Below are 11,641 nucleotides of genomic sequence, written 5' to 3'. Positions count from 1 at the left end.
AAATTTAAAATTTAATTTTAATGTTTAGGTGTTTAATATGTATTTATTTTGTGTTTTTGTGATTTTGAAATATAAAATATAAAATATAAATCTAGTCATTAGAATTGTCTCCCATATAGTTTATAAAAAAGATACATTAAAGACAAAATGCATAGTGCATGATATGAAAACAAATATGAGGATGTGAGAAATTAAAGTATGAAGTCCCAATTAGTTTTATTTTTAAGATTCCTTGTTAAGGTATAAAGGATACAAACTAAATTAAGAATCCTTAGAAATAAACTCAATAATGGATTATTTTTCCTTGCATAAATTAGAATCACATATTATTTTCCAGGGACATAAAAAAGTACAAAAAGTTTAAGCCATAGAAGTTGTCGGACATGTCAAGGTTCCCATTCCCTCTAAATTTTCTAAAGAGTACACTTACGTCTTACGAAAATGTTACATTTGAGTGATATGGAGAGGTCTAAGTGTTATCATAATATAGCCACAGACCAATATCTTCTTCACCCAGCTCAAAAATTGAAGAGAGAAAAAAAACCTAACTAAAAATTGTTCCATGTTCATGACTTCAACCTTAAAAATAAACATAAAGATGTATGAGTATGTGATATATATGTAAGAGTATATAAATAATTTGAGCATTATATCAACTAATATAAAGACCATATACAATTATTACAAACCATAATAAGACAACTACCAAGATTCTCCGGTACATGTCTATATAGGCCTAGAGGCCGATCATGTTCGAGCCACACACGTGGTCGGTCAAGCTACTGACAGGCCATTCGAGAAATCCATGATCTTATTTAAGTAACGGACACGCCCGCAGATGGATTGCAGGTCCATGAGCGAGCCACATGAAAGAGCCAACAAGTGTCCGAGCCTTTCATCCACCTAAGTCATAGACAAGGCTCATGGGTCGTTTGCGGGCAAATCATGGACGTATAATGTGTGTCATCTGTGTTTGTGTCATTTATGCGTCATGCTTGGTCTGTGCTAGTGACTAACTCTGCGACAGGCATTTGAAGTAAAATTTATAAAGGGTCAACGATGACAGGTCAATCGAGATCTAAAATCGACATATGAAGTGACATGTACAAAAACAATAGCTCAAAATTTGTTCGGTTACTATACAACTCATATTATGCAAATTGAAAAAAAAAATTCCTATATCCACCCAAATAGCATGCAGGTGTATTTAAAACTCTGATTTGGTTAATAAATTACATGGCACATTAAATCAAGGTCTATACATGATATTTCATTCAAACAAATTGAACAAAAACATACACATATTGCCAATTGTTGATCAAGGTCAATTCATAGCTCATCTTGATTAAACTTCAAGTTTATAATCTTAAGACCTAATACCAATTGTTGTAACACTTTATACTAGTTTAGAATAATTTAAGCACATGTGTTACATGGAGGAATTAAAAAAAAAAAAAAACCATTATTATATTTATCAAACTAACTACCATAAGCGGAAAAACATGCAAGGTTGACACATTGGTTATAAACTACATTTGGTAACCGTGATGACATTAATTATGAATAAATGATGATCCTCCACATATTCTCTTCAAGTCCCTAGAAACACTTCATGAATACCTAAAGTGTAAGCATTAATTAATTTGAACAATTTTAAATAACTAAGATCTCGATTTTCACATATCATTAGAGATCAAGAAAACCTATCTCAGTTTAGATGAGAACGACGACGGCGGTGGCAAAATCCTCGGAATTAATTTATCTCTCTTGATCTTTTTAGATTTGAGAGCTTTATTTTGATGATAAAGAAAAATTATGTATTGGGTTGAAAGAGAATCAGTCCCTAAGATTTCTTTTTATATGGACCCACTATCAGAATATATAGGAAAATTACCTTTAATTTAATTAATCAATATGATTTAATCCGATTATATAGTAAGTCCACTAATTGATACTACACTTTGTCACACACATAACCTTTATACAAAAAAGGCTAACATAAAGAACACAAAACAACCAAAGTGAAGAATCAACACTACAAGAAGGATCAGAGCTGTGTACAGTGCACGCTGAGTTGACCAACACCTCTAAGACTCGATCTATTGTTTGGAATTTGGGTTGTTATGATAAGTTTTCTCTTTATTTGCGGCCTTTGCTTTTAACATATATGGAGAATTGTGGTTGATTTATATATTTTTTTATGGGGTGACCATGACTAAAAAGATATTAGGTGTGGGGTTTATTTTGTGTTGATTTGGTGTTAGGTTGACTGATATCCAAGGATGCTCCTAAACCTGGGCATTTGGAATGGAAATCTGGTGGAATTTCATTCCCTCCGGTCGATTTTAAGGAATGGAAATTTCCTTCCACTGATAAAGCGTGGAAGGAATTATTCCTTCCGTTGACCAACGGAAATCAGTGGAAATGATACGGAAATGTTCCTTCCAGTGGTTTCCGCTGATTTCAACATCTGTTCTATTCTTTTATTTTTTAACCCCTAATTTTTCTTCTCCTATAAATATCCCCATTATTCACATTATTTCCTCATAACTTTCTCATATAATTTCTCCTCATACTCTCTTCAACTACTCTAACTCTCATACAATATTAATATATACTTGTTTTATTATAAACTTTCTAATTTAATTTTCATATATAATTATAGTATATAGTGTTAATATATAAATTTAGTAAAGATTATCGTTTTATCCACTTTTTTTTTGTTCTTCTTCATATATAGTTTGTAATATAATTTTAATATGTAATTTTCATATATAAATTTAGAATATAGTTTCAAAGATTTTATGAGTTTAAAAACTAAATTACTCTCAATTTTCTCATTTTACATTTTAGTCCTTATTTAAAAAAAAACACTACATTTTAATCCTTTAAAAATCTATTTACTTTAATTATTAATTTTTATGTACGGAAATGAAAATTTCCACCAATGGAATGGAAATTTCCGTACCATTCCCAGTGGAATTCCGGTCAACACTGGAAGGAATAATTCCTTCCAGTCAAAACCGGAATTCCGTGCCCAATGGTAATGGATTTCCATTTCCTACCAAATGCCCAGGTTTAGATGCTCCAGAAATAGTATCGCATGGAATCTAAGTTGCATACTTAGTTCTTGTTTATCAGCATTATTAATTGTTCATATTCTCAGTTGTTTTGTTTTGATATTTCGAGATTTTCTATATTTTATTTTTCACTTATATTTCTATTTTATTTAGAAAGAATAATTAAATTTTTAATAAATTTTATCTCTCCGCGTGTCCCACTTTTAGAGATAATAGTACTAGTATCAACATCAAATAGGAAGCACTAATTAACTAGGGGGTTATAGTCCCCCTCATTTTTTTTTTGCACTTATGTCAGTATTTTTTTTAATATATTTTTTCAATTTTTTTACTTTAAAAATTTACAAATTAATCCCGCTTCAATTTGTTTTTTCCGCATATTAACCTCTGTAATTTAAATTCATGGCTTGTTCCTGATCAACATAAATAGAAATACTAATTATATTTATGCCGGTGAATTTGACCATTAGTATACTGTATATATATACATGTAATACAATTTATGCCATCAATACCTCAAAGATATTAAAAAAAAAACCTCAAAAGATAAACTTTCACCTCCCCATGATAAATAGTATCTTGTTTGTTCCCTAAGGATAGAAATTATTATTATTTTTGATCCAATATGAAAATGCATTTATAATAAATTGACTATGACTTAAAAAAGAGGGTAAAAAAAAATTAATGCAAGATTCGACTGCAAACAATAATAAAGCTTTATCTACTTTATTCTTAAATTAAATTGATTTGTAAACCACATACATTTGTACACGTAATTAATCCTAAATTTGCACAAAATAATAATTTGGTAAAAGTGTATGACGAGGAGGGACTTGAACGGTTCATTTTACCGAACAGGTGTGGGACCGAAACACCGTCCATTAGGTAATTCATGCGAATCTTACACAACTATTTAATTTATCTTCCTCCATCCAATTCCAAGTATATGCTCTCTAAAAGCATATCTATAGAAAGTGATATCCAATCCAATATTTATTCATCTATTCTTCACCATGGAGGAAGACAGCTTTTCATTAATCTACTAGCAATTATGCATTAAATTATTTGATTTTTTCAACACCTAGCGAGTATTATTCTTAGAATCCATAAATATTATGCGAATTTGGTATGCATAATTAAAAAGAAGTTATATTAACATAGCAAAGTCAATGCATATCAGTGGGACTGGGAGATAGTCGCTATCTACGGTGTTTGATACATCAGTAAATTTTTATTACTTATTGGATGTCAAACAATGAGCTCATCAATCAAACTAATCTATTTATGAACAAATAGTATTATTCGTATTTTGCAATAACTAATTTGAATTTTGTATAGATGTAGATCGATTCAAAATTACACTTTTTATAATGTAGCCTAAACTATAGTCAAGCTTCCTATAAAAGCTATAAGCTAAAAAAAAAGGAGCTATTTGTGGCGCCAACAATCACACTATCGTAATGTAATAAAAAAAAACTTACTAATCTTCTAATCTGACGGCTTGATCGGCAAACTATTACCTTTATTTATTTATTTAATCTTCTTTAGTCTTCTTACTGAAGCTTGGTCTTACATACTAGAGCAAGCCATATATGTTTTAAATACTTCCATTTCTAACTTTATGGATTAGTAAATTATTATTTTATTAAACTATATTTAATTAATAAATTTAATGTAATTTAAGATTAATTTATGATCAGCTATTGAATAACTGTATTTATTAATAATTATGATAACACCAATTCACTTTATTTATGATAAATATGAGGTAATATTTTATTTATAATAAATGCAAATGTCTATTTTATATTATTTTAGTAATAGAGTAAAAAAAAAGGAGTTTCTATTCTAGTGTAAGAAGCTATACGGATGTGGGATGAATATTAACCGTTGGATTCGATTGTACGGTTAGGACATTAATGCAACAATACATGTTAAGCATTACAATTGATTGAAAAGAATTCAAGGGCCCAAATATTTAATTTCGCTGCACATGAAATCAAGAATCTGTCTCTAACAGCAAATGCAAAACCATCAGCTGAGTCATCACTGATCGTAGATCAAAATCGAACGGCTCATATGAATCACGCTACCAATCGTTTTGCAAGGATCTATACCATAGAATGATCCAAAAAGAAAGAAAAAATTACCCTTTTTTTAGGGAGAAAATATCATTACCCTTGTTTTCTTTTTGTTTCCTTTTTCTTTCAAAAAGAGATTCTGTATTCTTTTTTTTTTTTTCTTTCCTGATAGAACATTCGTTATATATCTTTTCACTTGAGATTTTTCTTGCACAAGCGATCACGAAAATTCCGAATATTCAATTTCTTTCCATATTTTTTTGTTTTAAATAGCGAGAAAATAAAAGTAAAAGGAAACTTAAACAAACAAAAAAATAAATAAAAAACCAAGAACCGTGAGAGAGAGACTCGTAGGTCCGCCTTTCTTGAATCTTGACCTCTCCTCTCCTCTGTATCTATAGTACTATGCATATATATATATATATATATGCAGTGAAGGCTTTGCATTTAGCTCTAAGTATTTGTCTTTACCCCGAAATCTAGCATTACATAACAGGGCAGAACAGAAATAATAGAGAGATTCAGAGAAACTTATTATATATATATTTATTTAAAAAAATTACTGGTCAATATTTGGGTTTCGCTTTCGTAACCTTACCCTCATCAATTTCAGCTATATTAGCATTTCTTTTTCCCGTTTTTATCTTTTTGGTGTGTTCTAGTTCAGGCTTGAACACTGAGAGAGAGAAAAAAAAATGGGAAATATTCCACAGGAAGCGATCAAGCTCTTAGAAACTCTCATGGATCAAAGTTAGTCTGACTTTTTTTTTTCTCTCTTAATTTTTTTTTCTGTCTAATTTACTGTAACTTAACTCACTAAATTGTCAATTACAATGGCAGTTGAAGAAGAGCCTTTGAGGAGAACATTTCAGGTTTGCATTTAAAAAAATATATAAAATTGTGTTCACTTTTTCGTTTACCAACTTTCTTTTTTATTTATTCGGTCCGATTTGCTATTTTGACTCAAAAAAGAAAATAAACCTTCTAGTGTTTCTCTTTTCTTTCTCTTCTCTTCATTCTCCAAGTTTTGCAACAATTACATGTTTGACCTTGAGCAACAGTTTATACTCCCAAATCTAACTAGATTTTGTTATGTTTCTCAAATATGGAAAGTGTTATTTGGCAAAAATGTGAACTGAGATTGTATTTCAGATCCTGAATACTGGGATTAGAAATCTTGATCTGTACAATGACTGGGTTTCCTATTTTTCTTTTCCTGGGCTTGAAAAATTGAAGAACAAGCTTTATTTATTTTTTATTTTTTTTTATTATTCCTTCCTTTTTTGTAATAAAGAAAAAATCAATGTCTGAATGACTTTTTGGGTCTTCCAATTTCTGAAATTTCTAATCAAGACCCCTCCACTTTAGTGCAACCAACTTCAACCTTAGCTTCTTAATTTTGTACGATAAAAAGTCGGAGTTTATTAAATTAACATTATGATTTTGGAATTAATACTTTAAGAACTGACTCGGTGTTAATAGGGCTTTTTTCTTTTGGGACCACGAGTTTTGGGGTCTAGTTTAGAAAGCTAATATGAAGTTATATGGATTAGCTCTTGATATCGTATTTTTTTATATTTGTATTTTTTAAAATCAGAATGTTCATCAAGGATATTTAACTGAAACATTGATGCGCTTTCTTAAAGCACGAGAGTGGAATGTAACCAAAGCCCATAAAATGGTTAGTCACTCAGTTATCACAGCCCTTTTGCATAGCCATTGCTCTCGGTGTCCATGTTAAACTTATATAATGATGTTTTTATGAATTCCAGTTATTGGATAGTTTGAATTGGCGGGTAGAAAATGACATCGACGACATGTTGTCGGTGAGTTCTTTCTTTCAGTACCAAAAGATTTCTAGCAAAATGACATTTCTTAAAATTCCATGGCGGTTCGTCAATTTGCCACACCAGATATCTCATTCTATTTTTTTTTTCTGCAGAAACCCATAATTCCGGCCGATTTCTACAGAGCCGTTCGTGATTCCCAGCTCATAGGAGTTTCGGGTTACTCAAGAGAGGTACTTTATTCCTTGATGTTGCTACTCAGTTGTCTAGTTTGTAAAAAGTTGTATTATTTCTGTTTCATCCAAAAGTCATTCCCTTTGCTGTATTGATATCATGTTTTTGATGAGCATTTCGTGTGCCTATGCACTGCTTTGAACCATCAGGGATTGCCGGTCTTTGCTTGTGGGCTCAGTACATTTGACAAAGCTTCTGTAAGTATTATGATCAAAGACTTAGGCGGAGAATTTGTGTGTAATATTTTTATTTTTCCCAAACCAACAAGTAGTCTAACTGAATTGGCATCTATTTGTTTCAGGTACACTATTATGTGCAATCTCACATTCAAATAAATGAGTACCGAGACCGGGTAGTTTTGGTGAGTCGGGGAAAAGTGAAAATTAAACATTTTACGGGTCGTGTTTTTATTTTTTATTTTTTTTTTATTTAACCCACAGTGAAAAATTTCTGCAGCCTACAGCTTCAAAGAAGCACGGACGAGCTATTACCACCTGTGTGAAGGTGTTTGATATGACCGGTTTGAAGCTTTCCGCGCTTAACCACATTAAGGTATAACACCAGTGTTGAATAAATATATAAATTAAATTAGCTGAAACACCCGTTATTCATCGCAATTGAAAAATCGGGTAGTGTGACTCATCTTTTGTATGTTTGATTAGTTTTCCGTTATGCATCTCTACTGAATTTATCGCTGCACTTCTTGCGAAAACAAACCTTTTGATTCTTCTTAACATTCCTACGTTTTGGCCTTGTGTCGATACAGTTATTAACAATCATATCAAGCATTGACGACTTGAATTATCCGGAGAAGACAAATGCCTACTATATTGTAAATGTCCCATACATATTTTCAGCTTGCTGGAAGGTAAATTATCTCGCTCCGTAAATTTCAACCGGAATAAACTCTTTTTTCATGAGCATTGACCGTTTATGTATTTATTTATTCTATGTAGGTTGTGAAGCCTCTTTTACAGGAGAGAACAAGGAAGAAAGTGCAGGTTTTACAGGGCAGTGGTAAAGAAGAGCTCTTAAAGGTGTGCTTTTCACGTCTCGATTCTCATTTTCTTTCCCTAGAAAATGATTTTTTAAAATTTTTATTTATTTATTTATTCATGTATAGTTTCCTTTCCTTGAAATAGATTATGGACTACTCTTCTCTCCCACACTTCTGTAAAAGAGAAGGTTCTGGTTCATCTCGAAACTCGACTCTCGGAGCTGAGAGTTGCTATTCGCTCGACCACACATTTCACCAACAGCTCTATAGCTACATAAAGCAACAATCCCTCCTAAGAGACCCGGTCCACCCGATTAAGCAAGGCTCCGTTCACGTCGGCCTACCCGACCCGACCATCGAAGGAACAGAGCTAGTGAAGACCCTCGAATCTGAGTTCAACAGGATCGAGAAACAGAACGGTACAAACGGGCTCTCCGAACCCCTCAGCGCCCTCAGAATAAGCCGCCCTTGAAACTTCCGTCCCCGGAGCCTGGTTCGGTTTTGTTCCGTAAGCTAATTACGTAGATACCACTATGAGAACGGGTGTAATAGTGACGTATAACTAAAGGCGGAGATATAGTAATATGTACTGCCATGTATGAAAAAGTGTTCGCGATGATATGAAAAGTGCCAAAAGCCTGTTACAGGCCCCTTGGAAATGCTTTCGAAAAAAGCCTTGTGAATATAAACACGTATCAATACAATAGTTGGCCCGAGAGCTGTTCTTCGCGGCGCCATTTCCGGAGCTCGTTCTCGACGACGGTCTTGGCCGAGTCAGACATCTCCGCGGACCTCAGAGCCAAGTCTGTCGCGGTCTTGATCTCTTCGATGGCCTTGAGATTCGCTTCGCGTTTCGCCTCGGCCTCGACTTTCCTCGCGTTCGTCGCCTCCGCCGAGGCCGCGCTCTCGGCCTCCTTAAACTCCGCTCCCCGCTTCGCCGCCTCAGCTCTCCGGCTCAGAGAATCGAACGCCTCCGCCGAGAGCCTCACGTTCCCGGCCAGGGACATAATCGTCATCTCCTCGACCGCTCTCCTCTCCCTAGCCCTAGCCTCCTCGGCCTCCGCCGCGGCCTCAACCAAACTCATCTCCGCCGCCTCCGCCACGGCTTTCCACTCTCCGATCTCCTTCTCCGCCACCTGGACGCCCTTCGCCACCTCATCGCGCTCCCTCCTCGCCCCCGCCGCCACCTCACCGAGCTTCAAGATCTCGAAGAGCCTCTGCTCGTCGCTCTCTCTCGCCCCTCTCGTCTCCTCTCTCGCTGCCTCGATTTCCGAGATCGCCGCCTTTATCTCCGCCCCGACTTGCCTCGCGGCCTCCACGGCCGCCCGGTGGGCCTCGAGCCCCGATTTCCGCTCCTCCGCGAGCCTCTCCGTCTCCGCCGCGGCCCGGTGGGCCGCGGCGGCGAGCTCGGCCGACGAGGCGCGGACGGCCGAGATCTCGCCGGAGAGCTCGCGGGCCTTTTCGGCGCCGGAGTTCGCGCTCCGGTGGGCCTCTCCGGCGGCCTGGAACGCGGCGTGCTTGGCCTCGAGAGCGGCGTCGAAGTCGCGGCGGATCTCGCTGAGCTCTTTCTTGGACTCGTCGAGCTCGGCGGAGGCCACGGCGTAGTCCTTCCTCGTCGTCTCGAGCTCCTTCTTCCACGCCTCGGTCCCGACTTCCTTCTCGGATTTCCCGATCTCGAGCTCCTTGGCCCGATCCTTGACGGCCTCCGCGGCGAGCTTGGACTCGGTCACAGCCTCGAGCTTGGCGGTCAGGTCTCGGAGAGTCCTGTTGGCGCATTCGAGCTCGGGGATCGCTCGAACCCGAGCGGCTTCGGCGGACTCGAGTCGGTGCTTGATCTTGTTCAGTTGTCTATGCGCCAGCATTAGCTGAGTCTCCTTGTCCATCACGTTCTGAAAGAAAGATTAGATTGCTTGTTTAACAAGTTTCGTGAGTGCAAAAAGAGAAAAAAGAAGATAGCGACCTCTGAGAGTTTCTTCTTGAAAGAAGGTCTGGTTGACAATTTGTTTGGACCAGAAGCTTCGACAAACAGATTCAGAGCTGCTTTGACCGATTGAAATGGAGGTCTTGTGTCGATCTCTCCCACTGACCTTGGAGACCCATTGTTTGACATTTTTTTTGTTTATTTAGTATCTGTATATACAAAATACAATTGAATGACTGGAATACATATATCAGATAATCGCCGTTCGGGTAATTACATTGTTACCAAATGATATGAAAAGACAACAAGAATACCTTATATCATTATCTTCGTGGAACAATTTAGATGAAATCGATCGTCAATGACTCGTGTACCTCTGCAATTGCGTTATGAAATTACAATTGACGCCTTACTTTGCTCTTCAATTAAAGTTATTATATCCCGGTATTCTATACTTGGTATTTCTATATTTGTCTATTCCTTAAATAGTTTCTTTCTTTCTTCCTTCACAATCAAATTCACGTCAACATTTGTTTTTTTTGGCAACGATCTTCACGGCTTTGTTCCCATTTTTCTTTTCAAAAGCATACTTTTGACTAAACTTTTTTTTTTCTTCCCCCCCTAAGTCGAGTTCCTAAAAATATGCATAAGCTTACATTTACCTTTAAATAAGTCCCCGCCTAATTATATGTAATGATAAGCTCAAAATGTGGAAAAGATGGCCTATCATTATAAAAATAAAAGAGGCCATTTTTCTTTGAAGGAAAAAATGCTTTTATTGAGTACCAGAGACAGAGAGCTTATCCAAATCAGCCAACAGACAATTCAGCCCTAATACCGAGTTAATCAGAGGCGCGCCTCAACTAAATACCGAGCTTATCCATGGAGTTTTGGTCGGTAGGACTCAAATCACCTGGTCGCTGGAGTTCCTAGTGCCCATGGATTCGAGTTAAACAATAAAACTAATATTGAACTAACGGTTAATTGGCTGTTAGTTCAATATTTTTTTTTTTCATGGTGGTTGGTTAACCACGGTTAACTATAGCAAGCTAAAAGTTTAACTGCTTAATTAGCCATGATTTTTAGAACGGATAGTTAATTAAACGTTAGTTCAATATTAGTTTTCTTGGTGGTTGGTTAACCACGGTTGAATATGAAATAATCAGCTAAAATTAATTGACCGGTTAATTTTAACCAGTTAAAATGCCTAACTTTATTTATAGGCAAGCTTCACTAAACATATTTTCTCTGTCCTTTTCCATAAATGTGGTGCTTTCTTTCTCTCCAAGCATGTGTAGGAAGTGTTGAAGGGTCTTTCCAAACATGCACAAGTATATATATATGATAAGTAATGTCTTTGCGAAGTTTCTTTGAATTTTGAAATCCTTGTCATTATCAAAGTTCTACCATCAACATCGCATGTGTTAATATTGTGTCCATAGAAATTGGCCGACGAAAATTGCCGTGACCAGTAGAAATTACAAAAAAAAAATTGATATTGCATTATTAATAGGTTCCAAATTCCACCCATATATGATAAC

At 35.9% G+C, this 11,641-nt stretch overlaps 2 protein-coding genes across 4 annotated transcripts; one reads left to right on the top strand and one right to left on the bottom strand.

The window, feature by feature from the left end:
* Positions 1 to 5,568: 5,568 nt before the first annotated feature.
* Positions 5,569 to 8,806, top strand: LOC149385495 (Sec14p-like phosphatidylinositol transfer family protein). The gene is made up of 11 exons (XM_089625502.1): positions 5,569 to 5,911; positions 6,002 to 6,033; positions 6,759 to 6,842; positions 6,934 to 6,987; positions 7,104 to 7,181; positions 7,332 to 7,379; positions 7,484 to 7,543; positions 7,639 to 7,734; positions 7,949 to 8,050; positions 8,139 to 8,219; positions 8,325 to 8,806. The coding sequence occupies exons 1-11, from the start codon at positions 5,857 to 5,859 to the stop codon at positions 8,649 to 8,651; spliced, it is 1,017 nt and encodes a 338-aa protein (XP_089481628.1). The 5' UTR covers positions 5,569 to 5,856; the 3' UTR covers positions 8,652 to 8,806.
* Positions 8,807 to 8,874: 68 nt separating this feature from the next.
* Positions 8,875 to 10,563, bottom strand: LOC149385494 (uncharacterized). 3 transcript variants are annotated; one of them, XM_089625501.1, is made up of 3 exons: positions 10,415 to 10,554; positions 10,140 to 10,309; positions 8,875 to 10,068 (listed from the first exon to the last, which is right to left on the bottom strand). In XM_089625501.1, exons 2-3 carry the CDS (start codon positions 10,287 to 10,289, stop codon positions 8,875 to 8,877), a joined length of 1,344 nt encoding a protein of 447 aa, XP_089481627.1. In that variant the 5' UTR covers positions 10,290 to 10,309; positions 10,415 to 10,554. The 3 variants fall into 3 exon arrangements, with proteins under 3 accessions (XP_089481627.1, XP_089481626.1, XP_089481625.1); XM_089625500.1 differs by having other exon boundaries at positions 10,140 to 10,336; positions 10,415 to 10,553; XM_089625499.1 differs by having other exon boundaries at positions 10,140 to 10,563.
* Between the last annotated feature and the right edge of the window lie 1,078 nt (positions 10,564 to 11,641).

This window comes from Urtica dioica, chromosome 9 (genome assembly GCF_054948205.1).
Source record: "Urtica dioica subsp. dioica isolate 48M chromosome 9, U.dioica_male_clone48M_v1_H2, whole genome shotgun sequence".
Lineage (NCBI taxonomy): Eukaryota > Viridiplantae > Streptophyta > Magnoliopsida > Rosales > Urticaceae > Urtica > Urtica dioica.
The sequence above is the reverse complement of the archived record's forward strand: the minus strand, read 5'-3'. Positions and strand labels throughout refer to the sequence as shown.